Genomic DNA, 21,955 nt, shown 5'->3' on the forward strand with positions numbered 1-21,955 from the left:
CTTAGAGGCAGGTAGGCCCCTGGAGCGTGCACGGGGTGGGACCCCGTGCGCTAGCGAGGTGGGAGCTAGCGTGTGAGCCCAAATATTCGACTGGCGGCTACTAGAACCTGCATGAGGATTCTTAGAAGCCGCTTAGACCCATATATAATGAGTTATGAGTCCCAAGAGTCGATGTAGGGGCCCTAAAAGCCGGTGTAGGGCCCATGGCCCCATAAGTTCCGGCGTTGGGACTCTCAGAGGCCGGCGAAAGGGGAACCAAGAGCGGATAAAGTGATTCAACAAGCCGACATTTGGCCTGAGAATCAGTGTGGAATTCCAGGAGTCTGGGTGAGCTCTCGGAGACCTTCGTAGGGCCCACAAAGGTCGTTCTGAGTGCCCTCTGAATCTGAACTCTTTGCGGAGCCCTTAGAGGCCAGCATGTCCCCTGACACCTGCCTGCGTTGATTTGAGACCCTCCAAGACCCTCCGAAAACTCTGGGTTGGATCCGTCTATGTTTGATAGCCCCGGAAGATGAGCTCTAAGGAGTCCGCAGAGGGCCATTTCAAGTCGATATTTTACCTTTTCGACGCTTTGCGTTCGTTATTTTGTCATTTCGATATTTTGCGTTCGATATTCTGCCTTTTCGATATTCTGCGTTCGATATTCTGCCTTTTCGATATTTTGCGTTCGATATTTTGTCTGTTCGATATTTTGTCTGTTCGATATTTTGCGTTCGATATTTTGTCTTTTCGATATTCTGCGTTCGATATTTTGTCTTTTCGATACTCTGCGTTCCATATTTTGCCTTTTCGATATTTTGTCTTTCGATATTTTGTCTGTTCGATATTTTGCGTTCGATATTTTGTCTTTTCGATATTCTGCGTTCGATATTTTGCCTTTTCGATATTTTGTCTTTCGATATTTTGTCTTTCGAAGTTTTGTCTTTCCATATTTTGCGTTTCAATATTTTGCTTTCGATATTATGCTATTCGATATTTTGCGAGTTCGATATTTTGCAATTCGATATTATGCAATTCGATATTTTGCGATGTCGATATTTTGCGATGTCGATATTTTGCGGTTCGATATTTTGCGATTTCGATATTTTGCGCATTCAATATTTTGCTTTCGATATTCTGCCACTTCGATAATTTGTCTTCGATATTTTGCTATTCGATATTTTGCTTTTCGATATTTTGTCCGGAACCCCCGGCGGCCACCCATCGGTCGATACGTGGCCGGCACGGTAGGCAGTCGTGAGGCCCCGGCCGACCTGGCGACCTGGCCGGGCGCGTAACGAGGCGCGCCGGCCCGCCGTAGTCGCCCGTAACGAGTGTCGTCTGTCGCCATCAAACCGTCACGCGGTGACGGCGCGGCGGCCGGCGCGCGCCTCGACACGGCACGGTGGCACCTCGCGGACTGTGCGTCGGTCACGACCGGCAGCAGTGGGAACGGCGCCCACTGAGTCCACACTCCACAGAGAGCAAAAATAGCTTGGATTGCTCAGTGAGGTTTGATGCTATCATTATAGAGTATCCCATGAGAAAATAAGTATGAAAACATTGTTGGGACGTTTTGCTCGAAACTCATTAGGCTAAGGCATCAATTGCGTTTCGCTTAGCATCAAAACTTACAAAGAAGAGGAAAAGGGGTGCATGATGCAAATGATTTTGACGTCAGCGAATTAAAGTTGATATGTATTTATTTTCCTATAACAATAAGATGAATATATCTAAAAACCAAACTAACTGCACTTGGCACTTATTGATTATGATTTATGCAACGAAAAAGATAACTGAATCCGACAGATTTGAAAGATCTGAGGAAGGATAATTCATTTTGCTACAGGCTATACGAGCTAGCCCAGCATCTTTGGTGTAGACTTTCATTTCGCGTATAGCTAGACGCGTCTAAGTCTTAAACGCGTCTAGCTGGACGGCGGCTGCGTCTATCTGGCGACAACTAACTTCAGACGCGTCTAGCTTGGAAGTCTCCGTCCAACAGTTAGACACCAAGTTAGACGCCAACTTGGACGTCTGCTCAGTTATACGCCAGTTGGACGCCAGTGGAAGTCTCTGCACCCCTTGTCTTTTATGTTAATCCGAAAAAAAATAGTTTAGATTTAGCTGGCGTAAGGTATAACTAATTTCAACCCTCGCCGGCACAGGCGATTTTGAGTCCTTCGACGGCACAAGGGGGGGGGGGTTGGTACGACCCCCTCACGTTTGGCCCCTGATGGAGCTAGAGCTTCGCAGAAAAAACGAGCGTGTTGCCCGTCACAAGAGGAAGCCAATGATACCCAATTTTAACCCTCGCATGTGTAGAGGGGTCGGATAGACCCCCCATGTTTTTTCGCGAATAACTCGCGTTAAAAGTGGCTGATCGCGACGAAACCTTCAGTACCTTGGCATTGATCAATTTTACACCTACCCTGAAAATTTCATGATCCTGACCCAAATGACCTTTGACCTGTGACCTCTTTTCCGAGACCATGTTTGGCCGGAATCGCGATTCCGTGTATGTCGGCTCGCATTAGCCGCGCGTTTGCAAGCTTTTCGTGGTTTCAAACGTTCAAACATGTGATTTGATGTTACTCCCATGCATTAGGGTGGGTGTCAAGGTCACCTGAAGGTCAGGTCAGGTCATTGACCTTTGGTGACCTCGGGTGACCTCGGTTCACTTTTTCGAGTTTTACATGTTTCTAGACTAGTTTTTGGAGCTGAATTCGAATTTAGTAACCATTTGAACATTTACGAAGTAGTTGTGGTGCCTTCGTAACATGTTACGAAGCTGTCAGAGGCGGTTGACACGCACTACGAATACCCGTCACGACGCCTACTGGTTGACCTGACCTGACCTGACCCGACCTAGTCGAAATGCTTAAAGACATCATCTGTGATCAAAACTAGCACGATATTCGTGATCAGCACCCCGAAAAACCCCATAGCAGCCACACTTTACGACTTTCTAATAGGTCCCGATTTTCCCGACTTTGGGTCATTGACCTGACCTGGAAGGTCAACCAATGACCTAGGACCTTAAAATTGGATATCATCGGCTTCCTCTCGTCACGGGCAACACGCTCGGTTTTTTCCGCGAAGCTCTAGCTCGATCAGGGGCCAAACGGCAAGGGGGGTCCAACCGACCCCCCCCCCTACACATTAGAAGCTGGCAAACGCCGCACACATGCGAGGGTTTTAAGGTCCTAGGTCATCGGTTGACCTTCCAGGTCAGGTCAATGACCCAAAAATTGAGAATATCGGGACCTGTTAGAAAGTCGTAAAGCGTGGCTTCTAAGGGATTTTCCGGGGTGCTGATCACGAATAACGTGTTAGTTTTGATCAGGGATGCGGAGCCGTGGAAATTTCAGACGGCTCCGGCTCCGGCTCCGGCTCCGGAGAAAAAAATCGGCTCCGGCTCCGGCTCCGGCTCCGGGTGAAATGTCATGGCGGCTCCGGCTCCGGCTCCGGCTCCGAGTAAAATGATCCGGCTCCGGCGGCTCCGGCTCCGGCGGCTCCGGCTCCGGCTTCTACGCAGTACATCCCCTATGCGATCAATTAAATACGGGTGGAAGAAAAAAGGCGATGGGATTGGTACACGTTGCTTCTGTATTTGTATAACAAGGCTAGTTTGAATACCACATTGTTTTACGCCTTGTACTGTCAAACCGAACTAGGTAAATAATTGTTTCCTCTTAACCCGGCAGTTGCTGGGGTATTTCGCCACCCACCGTTTGCTGGGGGGGGGGGCGTTAAACGCCCCCAGCCGATAACTCGAGAACCAATAGGCGCAGCGAAACGCACGAGGCGGCAAACGAAAGAACGCGACGAGACGCTTCAGATGAGTACTTTAAAGTTGAATTTTGAGGTCACAGGTCGGGTCAAGGTCAGGTCAAACACCTGAAATCGGGCTTTCAGTAGCATGGACTTCAGGACTTCGCAATGGGCGCCTCTTGTCATAAACTCTGTCAAAACGGTGCACAATCCATCATATAAGGCCTACAAGAGTGTCAGCTCCATGTAGGGGTCAGTCAAGCATAGGTCAGGGTCAAGGTCAGGTCAACCGGGTAGGCACATATCCCCGAAAATCAAAACTGATATTCACAGCCCGTGACACATGTTTTATGGGTAATTCGGGGCGTAGAACACGATGGTGACATTCATTTTATCATATGTGTACGTGTTTGGCTAAAAAAGTTCAATTTAAGAAATGCATGTATCATGGTCGTCAAGTAGTCACGAGAAATTGCCAAGTTTCAGTTCAAGAATTTGGGAAATGCGGAACGATAATCAATAATCGAAGATAGCCATTTGATTGTTCATGGTATTGGCAGTCTAATGGTGTTTACGGCATGTCTGTATGTCTATTCTGTGATTTTATATGATTTTTTGAACATATGCCGTTTTTGGTCGAAAACTCAGAAATCATGACGTCACTAAAACCTCGATATCTCAAAATTTTTCCGACCGATTTTTTTGAAACTTCGTCACAATAAACTTCAATCAATTCCCTACAGGTACCCAAAATTTGGCGCGCCTGTGGCGCGCCGTTTTTATGCTATGGCCCGGCGAAAAAAGTGGGGGCGTTTAACGCCCCCCCCCCCCCCAGCAACTCGCGGGTTAAGAAAAGGAGCCGGAGTCGCCCCCTTTTTTGACGGCTCCGGCTCCGGCTCCGGCTCCGGGCTATATTGTTTCACGACTCCGGCTCCGGCTCCGGCTCCGGGCAAAATATGCCGGCTCCGGCGGCTCCGGCTCCAGCTCCGGCTCCGGCTCCGCATCCCTGGTTTTGATCACAGAGGATGTCGTTAAGCGTTAAGACCATGGGTCGGGTCAGGTCAGGTCAGGTCAGGTCAGGTCAGGTCAACCGGTAGGGATCGTGACAGGTATTCGTAGTACCTGTCATCCACTTCTGACAGCTTCGTAACATGTTACGAAGGCACCAAACCTACTTCGTAAATGCTCAAATGGTTGCTAAATTCGAATTCAGCTCCAAAAACTAGCCTAGAAACATGTAAAACTCGAAAAAGTGAACCGAGGTCACCAAAGGTCAATGACCTGACCTGACCTTCAGGTGACCTTGACACCCACCCTTATCCATGGGAGAAACATCAAATCACATGTTTGAACGTTTGAAACCACGAAAAACTTGCAAACGCGCGGCTAATGCGAGCCGACATACGCCGAATCGCGATTTCGGCCAAACATGGTCACGGAAAAGAGGTCACAGGTCCAAGGTCATTGGGGTCAGGGTCATGAAATTTTCAGGGTAGATGTAAAATTAATTAATGCGAAGGTACTGAAAGTTTCGTCGCGATCGGCCGCTTTTTACGCGAGTTATTTGCGAAAAACCTTAGGGGGGTTGCATGACCCCCCCCCCCCCCCCTGTGCCGTCGAGGGTTAACAGGCCAGGTTAGCTTGAGAACCATCTTAAATGTGGCCGTCACTCAAGCGAATCTGCGATCGAGAAGGCCTCCGGCACTGGAACTTCGAAGTGGCGGCATTTCGGCCGCGACGGCTACGACGGTCGGGCCGACCCACCGACCGTCGCGGCGACGACGGTGTGTGACGGACCTCCTTCGGCGGCCGCCTGTAGTTCACCCAGACTGCCCGACACGCCCCGGCCCGACACGTCCCGGATGGGAAGGGGGCGAGGTGCGACATTATGTACAGCATTAGCAGTCACTCAGCGGGCTGTCAGCTCAACAGAGGAGCATATGGAGGCATGAGGAGCGGTGAATTCACACAGGGAAATGGTGACAAGAGATTCGGTAAGAGATTCGGACACTGAAATTATAATTTTTAATCAATTAAAAATTACTATTATATTTATTACGGAGCGAGCGAAGCGAGCGGAGTCTTTCCTTAGATTAACGGAAATTTCTGAGTATGACCGGCCGGCCGTGCGGACGCTTTTGCCTCTTATATCTCAGCAACCACTTGACCGATTTACATGCGGTAATTTTTGTAGGGTAGCTTCATTCCTTCTACCAAGTATTGGACTATTCCCAATGCATGTGGGTGACCCCTTATGCACGTGCCACGCAGTGGCGTACCCAGGAATTTGCGAAGGACCAGGGCATTGGACGAGAGGGCGCCAATCAAGGAGGGCGCCAACAACGAGGGCGCCACATATCTGAAACTTGAATGTGTCAGTTATGTTCGTACACGTGCGGAACGAACATAACGCAGACGACAGCAATTCTTTCCTTTTCTTAGCAGCCCTGTTCTGTGCACCAGATTTCTTTCGCGTTCTTTTGTTGCCTGAATTCATTTTTTTGCTCACTGCTGTTTAGTCATCCAATACAAAGGACCGTGCTACAGTAATTTACATATAATTTTTAATATGAACGGGGTTCTAAATTCTATGCCTAAATTTGAATTTTGAGCCCGACCCAGCGTCTCGGAAAGCGTCAGCCGTTAACGGTTTTTGTTAGGAAAGCAGAAAACAGCCGAAATATCAGACAACTACAAGTACTATAATAAAAATTAACGATGTTTATTGTTCTTAATACACCCTGGTCTATTGGCTATAGAAAATAAATGTTGGATTTAAAAGAAAAAAAACAGATAGGTTCAAGTCTTATAACTATAAGAATGTTATAATACTATAATAATAAAATAACTTTATCATCAAGCTATAAGATTAGGAACATGGCCATGGGAGCTATTCAGAGACTAGAGCTGCAGCATTTCTACATATCCCATAACTGACACCATACTCATGAAGTCGGAGGGCGCCTTCTGACCAGAAGCAAGCCAGTGAGCCGGGAGGGCGCCCTCTGATCAGAAGCACGTCAGTGTGTCGGTGGGGCGACCTCTGATAACAAGTACCTCACCGGTGAGTCGGAAGGGCGCCTTACGATCAGAAGCACGCCAGTGGGTCAGGAGGGAGCCTTACGATCAGAAGCACGCCGGTGAGTGGAGAGGGCGCCTTCTGAACAGAACCATGCCGGTAAGTCGAGAGGGCGCCCTCTGAGGAGATGCATTCCAATTAGCCGTGAGGGCGCCTTCTGATAAGAAGCATGCTAGTGAGTTGGAGGGCGCCTTCTGGTCAGAAGCACGTCAGTGAGCCGGGAGGGCGCCCTCTGATCAGAAGGACACCAGTGAGCCGGGAAGGTGCCATCATCTAGGAGAGCGCCGCTATCGACTGGAGGAGCGCAAACACTGGACAGAGGGGCGCCGCCATAATCTAGGAGCGCGCCGTTATCGACTGGAGGAGCGCCAACACTGGACAGAGGGTCACCACCATCGTCTAGGAGGGCACCGCTATCACTGAAGGAGCGCCAAGACTGGACAAAGGGGCGTCGCCGTCATCATCTAGGAGCTCGTCGCTGTCGACTGGAGGGGCGCCAACACTGGACAGAGGGGCGCCCCATCATCTAGAAGCGCGCCGCTATCGACTGGAGGAGCGCCAACTCTGGACAGAAGGGCGCCGCCATCATCTAGGAGCGCACCGCTATCGACTGGAGGGGCGCCAACACTGGACAGAGGGGCGCCACCATCGTCTAGGAGAGCGCCGTTATCACCAGAGGAGCGCCAACACTGGACAGAAGGGCGCCACCTTCGTCTAGGAGGGCACCCTATCTCTGCAGGAGTGCCAAGACTGGACAGAGGGTTCGCCGTCATCATCTAGGAGCTCGTCGCTGTCAACTGGAGGGGCGCCAACACTGGACAGAGGGGCGCCCCATCATCTAGGAGCGCGCTGCTATCGACTGGAGGAGCGCTAACTCTGGACAGAGGGGCGCCGCCATCATCTAGAAGCGCGCCGCTACCGACTGCAGGAGCGCCAACTCTGGACAGAGGGGCGCCGCCATCATCTAGGAGCGCATCGCTATCGACTGGAGGGGCGCCAACACTGGACAGAGGGGCGCCACCATCGTCTAGGAGGGCGCCGTTATCACCAGAGGAGCCGGAGCGCCAACACTGGACAGAAGGGCGCCACCATCATCTAGGAGGGCACCGCTATCACTGGAGGAGCACCAAGACTGGACAGAGGGTTCGCCGTCATCATCTAGGAGCTCGTCGCTGTCGACTGGAGGGGCGCCAACACAGGACAGAGGGGCGCCACCATCATCTAGGAGCGCGACACTGTCGACTGGAGGGGCGCCAATACTGGACAGAGGGGCGCCGCCATAATCTAGGAGCGCGCTGCTATCGACTGGAGGAGCGCTAACTCTGGACAGAGGGGCGCCGCCATCATCTACATAAGAGCGCGACACTGTCGACTGGAGGGGCGCCAACACTGGACAGAGGGGCGCCACCCACCATCATCTAGGAGCGCGACGCTATCGATTGGAGGGGCGCCAATACTGGACAAAGGGGCGCCACCGGCCCACCATATCGTCTAGGAGGGCGCCACTATCACCAGAGGAGCGCCAATACTGGACAGAGGGGCTTCGCCATCAACTAGAAGCGCGCCGCTATCGACTGGAGGAGCGCCAACACTGGACAGAGGGGCGCCAGTCACTGAGGGCGCCGGGGACGATGAGCCAAAGGGACAGGGCATGCACGGAATGTCCTGTATGTGCGTACGCCACTGGTGCCACGTGCAAAACGAAGAGGTGTCAGTTTTGTAATTGTTGCAATATCTCGGCAACTACTTGGCCGATTGCGCTGAAAGTTGGCATGTAGGTAGGCACCCACTAGGCACTGCATATCCATGTGCCAGAGTTGGGGTGCTGCTGCACGTGCGCACGTGCAGGGGTCGTTTCCAGATCTCGAGAACGGCTCGACCGATTGCGCTCAAATTTGGTACACATAGGGACCGGTTAGTAGGGTGCCGTGCACAAGTCAGTTGGGACCCATTTTGCACGTGCGCACCTGCAGGATGCCGCTTCCAGATCTCGAGAACGGCTGGACCGATTGTCTCAAATTTGGCACCTCGCTAGAGACCAGCTAGGAGGGTGCAGTGCACAAGTCAGTTGGAAGTACCCCCTCGCAATTTCGCACGTGTAAGGCCCACCCTCTCGCTCGCTCCGTTAGTCGCCCCAAAAGGCGTTATACTGGTACCTATAATTATGCTGTGGATCCCAAAATGGTTTTGAATTGACAAATAGGACCTGGAAGATAGAAATGCTTTTTAGATAAAAATTGGTAGTAAAATAGATCTTTGGTATGCGTAGGGATGTTTTAGGTACTTATCCATCTGAAAAGCATCGCTACTTCACCGGCACCTGTAGAAGACAGATCGCAAATGGCATTCGCCAATTACTCTTATAAGAAGCTGACTGACGTATAGTGTACGGAAATGGGAAAAGTTCACTGATGCACGACAGTCACGGGACGGATGCTATCGAACTGCTGCCTGAGGCGAAGGGCCGGGCGTAAAGGCTGAAACAGACTCTTTCCGCGTTCAGGAAATCGCACGTGAGAGCCTATTCAAATACATTATAATTCTTCTCGCATCAATCGCTTGCGGGAGGTGCGTGCGATTGATGCGAGCGTGCTTCCATGTATTTGAATAGGCTCTCGCATGCGATTTCCTGACTGCGGAAAGAGTCTGTTTCAGGCATAAGGCAAGGCGCGTCCGCTGCCCAGCCCTGCGGCCGTCGCGTCGGGGCGCAGCTGCACGTCAGGCGGTGTGGGGAGGGGCGGGGGGAGCACGGACGGGCCGGCGCGGACTGCCGAGTCGTGTGGACACAGCAATGTGATGGACTTAGAACGACCACGGCAGGTCGGCACCGGGCCGCGCCGGGCACGCGTGCGGGCGGGACGAAACAGACACGCCCCGCCACCGGAGATAAGTGGATGAGGTGTGCTTGGTGGTGGTGGTGGGGGGGGGGGGGGGGCTGTGTGCGTGAGCGTGGCTGTGTTGCATAGATAGCACTTAATTTATTGATGTGTCAAAAGGGCTAGCGTGCCACCCACAACCGAAATAGGTATGTCTGACGGCCGTCGGCATGGTAGGTACACACTACACATCATTTGATAAAACACACACTTCAGAGATAAATTGAGCTTGCATGCAATCAATACCGAAAAGTTACGTCAAACCAATCCTGTTAATCTTAAAGAAATTGATTGCCATTTTCACTTACAGCGTTTTCATTTGATTTTCAGATTGAAGCAGCTACATACCACAATTCATTCCAGTGAAGGTCCCATGGTACACACGAGATGCCCTTTGTTTATTCACTCGCACGGTCGTAAATGGTGCGCTCGTCCTGAAACAGACAGATATCGCGAGCTCGTGACGTTGTTATCCTCTCCGCATGACGAGGCCCGGTTCTTGGTGACTAAAATGTATGCATGCATGTTTTTGGAGGCCGTAACAGGGACAAATTAAACAAACAAAAAGAAGCCAGTATAGGCTGGGAAGAGATTCATTCCCCTCTGTCTTTCTGTCTCTGTGTCTGTCTGTCTGTCTGTCTGCCTGACTGCTTGGGTTTTTTCCCATCTGTCAAATATTTATATGTGACAGGAATGCATAGTTGTCTCTTTCATTCGTTACCTCTCTCTCCCTCCCTCCCTCCCTCTCTCTCTCTCTCTCTCTCTCTCTCTCTCTCTCTCTCTCTCTCTCTCTCTCTCTCTCTCTCTCTCTCTCTCTCCAAATAACACCGCACACATCATTAGAGCTGCAGTGTCTGTGTGGCCATCGGTCAACTGTCGGCTGGTGAACACAAACCCAAAACAGCCGGAAAGCGGTCCAAAACAGACCGGCCACAGGACAAAACAGACGACCGGACACTGACCACTAGCAGCGACCTTGAAACAATAAACACGGGGTGTGGCGGTGTGGAGGGGGACGAAAAGCAGAGGTGGCGAATGTCGGAGCACACGGGTTACAGTGATGCAGTCAGTTAAAAACCAGTGATGCTGGAAGTGAGGAGTTACTTTGATATCATTAGAACCTAAGTAGTGCTTATCTTTGACCTTGTAGCAGTCCGTCGCCAACCTTTAGAATCGGAAGCAGTGGTTGCATTTGATGTATTGACGTGGAGCAGCCGGCTACCAACAGGGCACCGTGGCGGCCGGGCCATGCGGAGGGGGTTCCGGGCGGTAACTCCGTCGCTGCACGCTGTCGGGACCTCTTATACGCCTCAGAGCCCCGGGAGCCTCCAGTCTGACGCGGTGATTATGTCTTTACGCTCCAAGTCACTGGATCCCATCAGCGTCAGACGCGCTCAGAGCCACCAATTCGGGCCACTTGTGCCGCAATGAGAACAGAGACCAGAGAGCGGGAACAAAAACGCCACCAAAAAGTGCGCTTTCATGCAAAGTACAGCGCATCATTAATAATCCTTTTAGCTGCGTCTTTTTTTTGCATTTGAATCATTACTCCACTTAACATTAGGATTTAGGAGGATATTATTCCATCTTGCATTTGCGTGCTTCGGAGCTCTGGCAGCTCAAAATTCGGCAGTAGTACAGTAAAAGTGATGCATACAAAGCCTAGTTGCAACCACAATTTTCTTACCAACCTACATATCAGACAACAAACATTACAATATAGCGTTTCAGATATGATGCCGGTGTAGGGCGCAATCAAAAGATAAGCTTTCACAAGAAACCAATATTTCTATTGGGATATTCTGACGCATTGCTATCATTTCAGTAACTTGGTCCCTATCATCTTTTTAAAGCTGTCTGGGATAGATAGCCATGCTGTCTGGTGCAAAGTCGAGCTTCATAGGTTTGTCGAATAAATCGATGAGAGAGCTATAATTTATCCAGAAATAACTCGGGCCTATTTAGACAGTTGGACAGCTGAGGTCAGATCGTTAGCGAAATCGAAAGTAAACTCAGACTATAGTCATGCAGATTGTGATTTGAGGCCATATATCCACGAAATTAGGCATCAAATTAGCATACAATTAGCTGGCGCACTGAAAAATAGCCCGTAACTTTTGCCGAGCATCCCAATATATGAAACGACCGACTTAACGTTGAATTCCTATTCCCACCATATTTTGACCGGCTATCCATGCCACGATTGTCATATGTCATTATTTTTGTTTCAGAGCTGGCGGCGCCGGCCGGATGGCGTTCAACTGGAGCTCGGAGGTGCCGGGGACGCCGGGTCCTGACCTGCTGCCGCCCGGCTGGCCGGTCGGTGCGGGGTCGGACCGGCTGCCGGGCTGGTCGGCCGACCCGGTCCACCTGGCCAACTGGTCGCTGGCTGCCGCCCGGCTGGGGCCGCCGCCCACCGAGCACCCGGCCACGGAGCTGGAGACGCGGCTCAGCCTCACCTACACGCTCTGCGAGATCCTGGTGGGCATCGTGGCAGCCGTCGGCAACAGCCTGGTGTGCATCGTGTTCGTGACCGACCGGCGGCTGCGCAAGCAGACCAACTACTACATTTTGTCGCTGGCGCTCTCCGATCTCCTGGTCGGGGTGCTGGGAGTACCGGTGGCGGTGCTGGCCAGCGTGGGCCTGCCGCGCGCCCTCGGCGCCTGCCTGGTCAGCATCTCGGTACTACTCATCCTGTGCACCACCAGCATCCTGAACCTGCTGGCCGTGTCGGTGGACCGATTCTGGGCCATCCTCTATCCGATGCAGTACGCGCGCATCATGACGTCACAGCTAGTCACAGGTGAGAGATACATATAGGTTTCGATGGAGACCCTCCTGTTGAGAACCTATAGTTCAAGGATGTGACCAGCGGTGTGCATTCAAGTGACTTTAAAATAGACTTATGATTAAATACTGCAATGTCTAGTATAACAAAGTCGTTTTCTTATTCTCAATGGCAATACTTCGAGGGAAAAAACTGAGCATCCAGACGCCTCAGAGGCAAAAGGATCCGATCGGCACTCCCATCCAGCTCCCAGCCACATGAATTCGTATGCAATATTTGTACATGAGTGGCAGCCTTGACCCCGTGACCCCACTCGTAATGGACCACCATACCGGCACCAATCGACTGTCAGGCCACAACACGCCTTCTCTGACGTCTGACGGCATGGGGATCTATAGCGGAGGTGGGGACGGGACGGCGGCGAGGGCGCCGCGCCGCGCTGGTGGGATAGGGTTCGGGGTCGGGTCGTCATTAGCCGAGTATCGGCAGCAGTCAGCCGGCCCGGCGGCGGCGCAGCCTGCTGACTGTTGTGCCGCCGTGTCGGGGTCGATGGCGTGTCATGACCCCGCCGGCGACCGCTATCGCCACCTTCCACCTTGGCTGTCGCTAATGACCTGGACAGCTGCCGATATAGGCAAAAAAAGTCTACGGCGCGCCTCTCGTCCGGCCGTCTGTAATAACGACCAACACCCCGCCAATAATGACCAACAACCCGCCAATAACGACCAACAACCCGCCGTTGGATCGTGGTCTAGTAATGACTCGGTCTGGGGACACCGCGATACCACACCAACATTTCCCATATCGCCGCCGGAAAATTGTATTGCTATTGATTGGGTACATCCTGAGCACGGACTTCACAGTGGCGATGACCTTTAAGGGAATTCCTAGTGCACTATTCGGGATGAGAATTTGAACTAACGATAACTGAACACGACATTTTCACCATTTCCCGTAGCTTTACAGTCGAGTTCGATTAAAACTGCAGGTCGGTTACATTTAACCCGCACCTGACGTGGTCATTCTTTTCGTTTCAAAGAAGTTTCTAGAATGGTGCAATGTGCATGCATACCTACCTTCCTAATTAGAATAAAATAGAATAAAAGGCTTTGTGATCTCACTGAGAGAGCTTTGAAGTTTGTATCTCCAAACCAATAGACGCTAGGTGCGGGTTGTGTAAGGCGCTTTATCTGAGTGATATCCGTTTTAGAAAGTTTAGCCCAATGCGATTTAGACTCCTTCAATGGGTTGTTCCGGTACATGTCACTATTTTCAATAAATCGGATTATTTATCTTAACAAACATTTTCCATTTTCTCTCCAACGTAATGAATCTCCTGCATATTATGTTACAGGCATTATAATCGGCTGCTGGGTGCTGGGAGCCGTGGTCGGACTGCTCCCAGTCATGGGCTGGAACGCCGGCCCCTACCCGTCCTGTCTCTTCACACGAGTCATGGACTACGACTACCTCGTGTTCCTCTACTTCGCCACCATCGTCTTCCCCGGCCTCGTGATGGCCGTGTTCTACATCCGCATCTACATTGTCGTCGTCAAACAGGTGGGTAAGACGACGGACGGATACCAGAACACCCAGGATAGACAGGACACCGGCCGGGCGCGGCGGCTTGAGAACTGGCAGGGTAGGCAACCCGCACTACATACCGGCTCGGCGGTACAGTCTACGCGCCAGGTTAACTAGAAATCGGGCTGCATGATCGGTGAGGGCTGGCGTTGTCGTCTTTGAAGCCGATTGAATAAAAAGGGATATACATGTATTTGCTTATAGGTCTCCTTATATCAACTCAAATATAAATGCTTCTTGAACGTACTGCTTCAACACTTATAAATCTCTTTAGACGGTTTTATTTTTCGATGCGCCACCAGGCGTCAATGCTGTTATGTGCTGATGTCTGAACTCTGATGTAAACAAAAATGAGTATTTTGCGACAATGCTTCCCAAGGAGAATTTTCGGAAATTCTCTTCAGAAATCTTCGCTACCCTTACCTTGCGATGTTAAATCAAACCTGAAATCACTTCCTCTTACCAACCGCAAATCCGCCATCATTCCGTCTGATTGTGTCCGAAGCACGTGTTTTCCGTTCCGTCTCGGGCGGGCGGTGCCGGCAGCGTGTCGGCCCGCTAAAATTATGGCTGTTTGGCCACGCCGTCACCGCCGCCGAGACGGGCGGTGGTAATGCCCCTATCTACCGCCACCGAGACCGCGTTATAATCGATGAATATATTAGCGAGGCGGTCTATCGACGTAGCAGGGGTGGTGTGTCGGTGACTCGGCCACGGACAGTCGGTGGCCGTGGCCGCTGTCTGCTCTCTGTGCGGGCGCGGTGGGGTCAGTCAGTCCCGCCGGGAGTTGCTGCCAACCCGCCGAGATTGCCGCCCGCCCGAGAAGCCGGCCAGAGCCGCGCTGTTATCGCGGTCTCTAATGAATACCCCGGAGAGCGTCCCGTGCACACACGGGGGACATGGGCGGCACGCTGATTATCTGCCGTCTCCGGCCTTCTCGTGGAGAACCGACGGACAAACAGGCGGACAAACAGACGGAGAAAACTGCGCATCACACTTGTTGACAGCCCAGGACCTGCACTGTAGGCAGCATTAGCTGTGACATTGAAACGTATTGCAGGTGATACTATCTATTGGATTTTCACAGCCCCAGTTCTTATTTCATTTCTTTCTCACCAACGATGTGGCTGCTCTTTGACCACATGCCTAGGCATCCACCTCACATGAAAACATGAGCTCTAGGAACTTGTCAAGCTGAACTTTCCATCAAAGCCAGCTTGTATAAAAGCCTCACATTTCTTACGAAGAGCCAGCCCACACATATCCGTTTACCATGACTGAAGAGGTATTGCGCAGCGGAGACCGGGCACTCCCGGCACCAGTCCTGGGACCACACATAATTGGCCATCGTCGTCCGGGCGCACAGTGTCGCCGCCGTTTGTGCGCCGGGAGAAAAACAACCGGCTGCCGCCGTCACTGCGCACTGGCGCGGGGCGGCACCGGAAAATAGCCGCCAGTGACGGCCGACCAGGCCCCTCCCGGGACGAGCGCTGACGGCTGACGTCATAAGGGGGCAGCATACAGGTCACACCGGATGTGGGTCCTTCAGCGGCCGTGTCTATTTTTTTGCGAGTAATCTTGGCAAGAATAAAAATGTGTTAGTAGCATTTCATACTGGCGAGACATGGTATGCAAGTTATAAGGGTAATAAGAATTAATGCTATACGTGGTGAACTGGTTATGTTGCCTGTCAAATTCCAAACACGTAGCATAATTGTACTCTGTCGCCTCACGTAAGCCATCGCCCACCTTGTGCGCTGCGCCTGAGTGCCAGCCGTGAATTTTGAACCAAATACCTATAATTTTGCCGAGCATATTTTTTATTATAAATTTGCCGAGCAGGTTGCGTGAGGAGCGCACAAAGGGACGTGTTGGACTCAATGGACTAAAATGACTATGTTGGGGAGCGATCAGGTGATAGGTAATGAGTCCCGACACTGGAACAGCAATGATGCAGCTCATAGACGCACCAATAATGCGTATTCAGATTTATAGCAAGCTCCGCGCTGCAATTGCAGTAGGTAATTATTTCTCTAGCGTCTCAAACACGGAAGGACGGGCAAAGGTGGGCTGGCATAAAATATTTGCCTATGCATTTTCTGATGCGACATTCGCAAGGGGCGCGGGAACTACTTTCAGACTGGGGGGGGGGGGGCACTATAATACAGATCAACCTAGGGTCCTACCCCAAATCAAGTTTTCTCATCGGTTTTAGGACACTTATTTTTCATCCCTTGGCTTTTTCAACAAAAAAAGAAAACATTTGCAAAAAAAAGTACGGTATTACGTCTCAAAGTTGTGGGGGCACCGCCCCCACGGCCCCTGAGGTGGGGGGGGGGGGGCAAGCTGCCCCCACTGCCCCCCGGTTACCGCGCTTATGACATTCGCACTTTCATTGCAAAATTGCCCCCCGGTTACCGCGCTTATGACATTCGCACTTTCATTGCAAAATTGATGCAACTCCATTACCAAAAAGAAAAGAAAGGAAAGGCGCAGCCAGTGGGTACCTGCTGGCGAATTATATACCTAACTGTATTGTCGTATAGCATTTCAATTATTTTGACAATAATAAAAACCTCTAGCTTAACTCTCTAGCTCACGTATGCATCCTGAATTCACTGTCGCATAAATACCGATCCGATGCGCCACCTGCTGCTGCACTTAATAAAGCATTGGTGAGCACACCTTTTCGCTTGGACAGCCACCATCAAATGACCTGTGATGCGTCCGTGCCTTCAGGTACGCAGCATGTCGTTTTTCTCCCACCTACCGGAGAGCGCCCGGGAGAGCAGCTGCTACCGTAACTGCGCCGGCGGCCAGGTGGCTCGCAAGGAGGTCAAGGCAGCCAAAAACCTCTCCATCATCGTGCTGTTCTTCATGGTCTGCTGGTTCCCGCTCTACACCATCAACTGCATCAACGTAAGTAATCACAGGCTCGTGTGTGGGTAGAAAGTAAGGTGTAAATGCGCGATAACCCGTGGTAAGCAGTAACGTAGCCCGATTCGCAGATTGTCGGAAATTCGGTTCTTTTTGTTTTTACCATGCTTTATAGCTTTAAGCCCTGGTGTTTGCTGAGCTACTAAGCGTGAGCTTCCCCAAACGTTCAAAAACTTACTTCACACCTCCTCCGAAAAATAAGGACTATATATATAAAGCGTCAGAGAGGTAGCCGTTTCTAACGCGTCTTACTTTTGTACATATGTGCATAGGTAGATGAGTGCTGATTGACTGTGTTTGCCTGCCGCAGGCGTTCTGTCCGGACTGTAACATCCCGCTGCAGCTGACCAACTTCACCATCATCCTGTCGCACGCCAACTCGGCCCTGAACCCGCTGCTGTACGCCTACAACCTCAAGGACTTCCGCCGGGCCATGTACAGTTTAGTGTGCGTCCGCCTGCTGGGCTGCACCGCCGCCGAGCCGGCCGACTGGCTGCGCGCCAAAATTGTCGCCGAACAGGAGGCGCTCCGTCTGCACCGGCAGAGGGCGGGCCGCACGCGCACTCAGTCAGCACCGCTGCCGCGGCCTGTTGAGCTGCTGCAGCCACCGCCAACCGGATACGACCGACAGCTGCCGCTCAACCCTGCCCTGCTGACGGCGAGACCGGCCGGCCGGCCGCCGACACTAGCGACATCTGAACATACAGACCGGCGTGTGGCAGCGCCACCTTTGGGCCGAGAGGCAGCGCTGCTGTCGGCGCCGGTCGTACCGCGGCGGAGGGCACGGTCCGCCGGGGAGGTGGCGAGACCGGCTCGTTCCTACCGCTGGCCGCTCGACCAAGGCTCCATGCGGCAGCGACCGCGCAGCCGCCTGCGCTTCAAGAGCTCTGACAGCTAACGGGTGCGCTGTATGTAGCGGTGGTGGCTCGCTAGACCTGGCTGGCCCAGGACAGTGATCTGTGAACTGTTCGGTAGAACCGGCCATGGCCATTGGCCAGCGGCCTGTGAGCTGACTTACGTGTTTCAATGCTCCAGATGGGCCAATAGCGATGTGGGGACAGCAATATCATGAGCTGAGCTCGGAGTGACATGATCAATAGCAAATCCAAGCGCACAAATGTGAGAATCAGAGATCTGGTTGACCCTCGTGCCGGCACATCAGATGTGAGGTCGCTTTTTTTGTGAGTCTTTGATTATATCTCAGGCATAAACATCGATATAAATGCATCCCTAGTCAATGCAGTATTGCCATTATACGACACACGATATACGATAGTGATACCTGCTGTCAGGCAAGAGAACGAGACATATTCGCTTCAAACAAAGTTGAAGTGTGTTGTTTGATTTCATTCCACTTTGTTCAGGTTCTCTAAGTATTCCGTTTACAGGTAGGTAGGTGATAGCAAGCATGGCGTAGAAATAATGATTAGAGCTGACATTAGGCACATAGCAGTGGCCAGTGAGATTTGTAACTGACATGGTGTCAATATTTGTGTTTTTAGTGTTGCATGTCGTCGTATCGAGCTTCCGAGCGTATGGCTCTCCTTGACTGGACAATAAATGCCTCTTGTCGTATGTAAGGGTAATGGAGGTCCGAGGTAATCATACCAAGTATGTACATTGGTTTGCAAGACAGCCGCATCAAAATGACATTAATTCGCCCTTTTCTTTTGCATCTTAACGACACAACTAAACCAGTAAAACGCCTTTCGGGGCGACCAACGGAGCGAGCGAGAGGGTGGGCCTTGCACGTGCGAAATTGCGAGGGGGTACCTCCAAGTAACTTGTACACTGCACCATACTAACCGGTCTCTAGCGATGTGCCAAATTTGAGCGCAATCGGCCGGCGGCCCAGCCATTCTCGAGATCTGGAAGCGGCACCCTGCACATGCGCACGTGCAAAATGGGTCCCAACTGACCCTTAAACGGCACCCTACTAACCGGTCCCTAACCATGTACCGAATTTCAGCGCAATCGCTTCAGCCGTTCTCGAGACCTGGAATCGACCCCTGCACGTGCGCACGTGCAGCAGCACCCCAACAGTGGTACATCGGTATGCATTGCCTAGTGGGTGCCTACTGCCTACCCCACATGCCAACTTTCAGCGCAATCGGCCCAGTACATAGTTACCGAGATATTGCAATTGTTACAAAACTGACACCTCTTCGTTTTGCACGTGGCACGTCACGTGCATAAGGGGTCGCCCACATGCATCGGGAATAGTCCAATACTTGGACGGTAGAAGGAATGAAGCTACCGCACAAAAATTACCGCATGCAAATCGGTCAAGTGGCTGCGGAGATACAAGCTTCTCAAAAGCCTGACCACTGCTCATTCTCAGAAATTTCCGTTAACCTACGAATTAGACTACGCTCTCTTCGCTCGCTCCGTAATCAGAAAATTACGATCGATCGGCAAACCGCATTTGCTCGAGTGCGTTGGCTTCTTGGAAATTGTTCACATTCGACCTGAAACTCGGCGAGCAACACTTCGTTCGGCAGCCGCTAAAAATGTATTATATTACAGTGAACGCATCGACACTCAGAGGTGCGTATACACTGAGCAGAGGTGAATAAAACTCAAAAGCTGTCACCTATACGCGATGTCTAGCTGTCACCAACTTTTTACAAGTCATCTTGAAACAGTAGGTACCATATTGTTTGCCGTTTTCTCATCACCTTCGTAGGCCTAAAAAATGAAAATGAGGCTAGAATGTTAGAAAGAAACTGACAATTCAAATTTCGTCCTCTGGGCATTACAACGCATCACCACATTTTGCAGAGCAACAAAAAATTTAATCACTATCACTGCATGAACTTATGTAGGTATCCTAGGTCTGATCGACTTCCTAGCTCGTCCTGGCTTTCTGATCCACTTCAATCAAAACTCACGAAAGGGTCGTCAGTTGTCAGTGATTCACTTGCCTTTGCCTCAGTAGTCAGAACCAATTATCTACGCTCCCACCAAGTTTTTGGGACCGATGGTCATAGATTTCGCCCCAGTTGTGGTGTGGCTCAGATGTAGCCTCCCCCCGTCCCAGTCGCCCGGTCCCTCCCTACTCCGACGGCGGCCAAGGCCGCGCCGGTCCCCGCCACCGCTCAACCGGCGACGAGGGGGGACGAGCTGTCGCGCTGTCGCCGTTTTTCCTGCGCTGTCTATGGCGTTTCACAACGCACCGGTGCAATAGCCGCGGCTGTTGCACCGGCGGGATTTTCAGCCCCAGCTGTCTACAAAGAGATGACGCTGTTAAATCTTTGTGCCGTGATCCATAGGCCCTATGGGAAGACAGCTCTGATTTTAGCGGAAACGGCCTAGTTATCCTTGTAGAGTTCGGAGTGTTCGACGTAGGTATCAAAATTTCATTTTACAGAGCACCGAATTTATTGTCTTGTGAAAGTTTAACTCATACAAAACAAGCATGAATTAAAGTATATAACATAAGACAATCTTGCTTGAATTTACTTGAATTGTGCCCGTCTAAAAACAATATCAAAACTAGAACACATAGCCGGAAACTACATCTTTTGAAATAACATTTTTCCTTTCAAATTATTTAACAGACGGAGCACGAGAAATTTAGGTCGTAAAAAGGCGCAACCTGATTCCGTGCTGAAACTAATGCAGCACCGCCTCTTTACCCCCTCCCCCGTTTCAGCACGTGCTCGCGCCGTCTTCTGGTAAGAGGAGCACAAGCTTGCTGATCGGCCTTCTAAGAATGGAGGTGCTCGTCCTCACTTCTGCGACACGAACATTGCCCTTTGCGTCAGGATACACGTTGATCACTCTTCCCATTTTCCATTCGTTGCGAGACGAGTCTGCGTCTACCAGGAGAACCATGTCATTTTCACGCAAATTTCTCTGAGGCTGGATCCACTTTTGTCGTACTTGAAGTGAACTGACGTATTCCTTCTTCCAACGGCGCCAGAATTCCGTCGCAAGGTACTGAACTAGTTTCCATCGCTTTCTTGAAAACGAGTCGGCTTCTGAGAAGATACCGGGTGGCAATGGCTGTGCCGAACGGTAGATGAGCAGATGGTTAGGTGTGAGCGCTTCCAAGTCCCTTGGGTCATCTGAGACAGGTGTGAGCGGGCGTCCGTTCAAAATCGCCTCTACCTCACACATGAAGGTGGATAAGCACTCATCCTCTAAAGTCTTTTGCTGCAGCAGAAAGTTCAATATTTTCCTCGTTTCGCGAATCAGGCGTTCCCATGTTCCTCCGTGGTGCGAGGCGCCCGGTGCGTTAAAAATCCATTTTACCTCTTTCTGCAGAAGTTCGTCTTCTATTTGCTGCTGATTCCAGTTGCGGATCTCTTCCTTCAGCTCCCGGCGGGCTCCCACGAAATTTGTGCCGTTGTCACATCTGATTATCCTTACTGCCCCTCGTCTGGCCATGAAACGACGCAACGCGTTTATGAAGGAATGAGTCGTCAAGGAGTGTACAACTTCCAGATGTACAGCGCGGATTTTTTGGCACACAAATATGACACCAAACCGTTTCACTGTGGCTCTACCTCTTTTGACATAAAAAGGTCCGAATAAGTCGACTCCAGTGACCGCGAATGGCGTCAAGTCCGGGGTGACGCGGTCTTGCGGGAGATCAGCCATTTTCTGTGTTAAAGGACGGCCGTGTAGTCTGCGACAGAATACGCAACGTGACAGCACGCGGCGCACCGCAGCCATTCCGCGAATAATCCAGAACCGTTCCCTAATCACTGACAAGACATGGAGACGTCCACTGTGGCCGATCTTGCGATGTGTGTCTGAGATAATCAAATCAGTCACATGAGACCTTGCTGGCAGAATCGCTGGGTGTGATGCTTCTGAGGCGTAAGCATGACTTAGTCGACCACCGACCCGTAGCACACCGCTCTCACAGACTGGATCTAGCCGGTAGATGTTACTCTTCTTGGTTATTTTCTTGTGCTCTGGAGAATGAAG

General features: G+C 51.3%; 1 protein-coding gene across 1 annotated transcript in view; it reads left to right on the forward strand.

Annotated features, from left to right (window-relative positions):
- Window positions 1-18,592, forward strand: part of LOC122365590 (adenosine receptor A2b-like) — a 40,104-nt gene extending 21,512 nt beyond the window's left edge. Inside the window, exons 2-5 of the mRNA XM_043336927.1 lie at window positions 11,940-12,511; window positions 13,851-14,056; window positions 16,820-16,999; window positions 17,328-18,592. Of these exons, the coding sequence (XP_043192862.1) occupies window positions 11,959-12,511; window positions 13,851-14,056; window positions 16,820-16,999; window positions 17,328-17,915 (1,527 nt within the window). The 5' untranslated portion in view covers window positions 11,940-11,958 and the 3' untranslated portion in view covers window positions 17,916-18,592. The remainder of the gene's footprint in view (window positions 1-11,939; window positions 12,512-13,850; window positions 14,057-16,819; window positions 17,000-17,327) is intronic.
- The last annotated feature ends 3,363 nt before the right edge of the window (window positions 18,593-21,955 follow it).

This window comes from Amphibalanus amphitrite, unplaced genomic scaffold, assembly GCF_019059575.1.
Source record: "Amphibalanus amphitrite isolate SeventyFive unplaced genomic scaffold, NRLGWU_Aamphi_draft 000749F_arrow, whole genome shotgun sequence".
Taxonomy (NCBI): domain Eukaryota; kingdom Metazoa; phylum Arthropoda; class Thecostraca; order Balanomorpha; family Balanidae; genus Amphibalanus; species Amphibalanus amphitrite.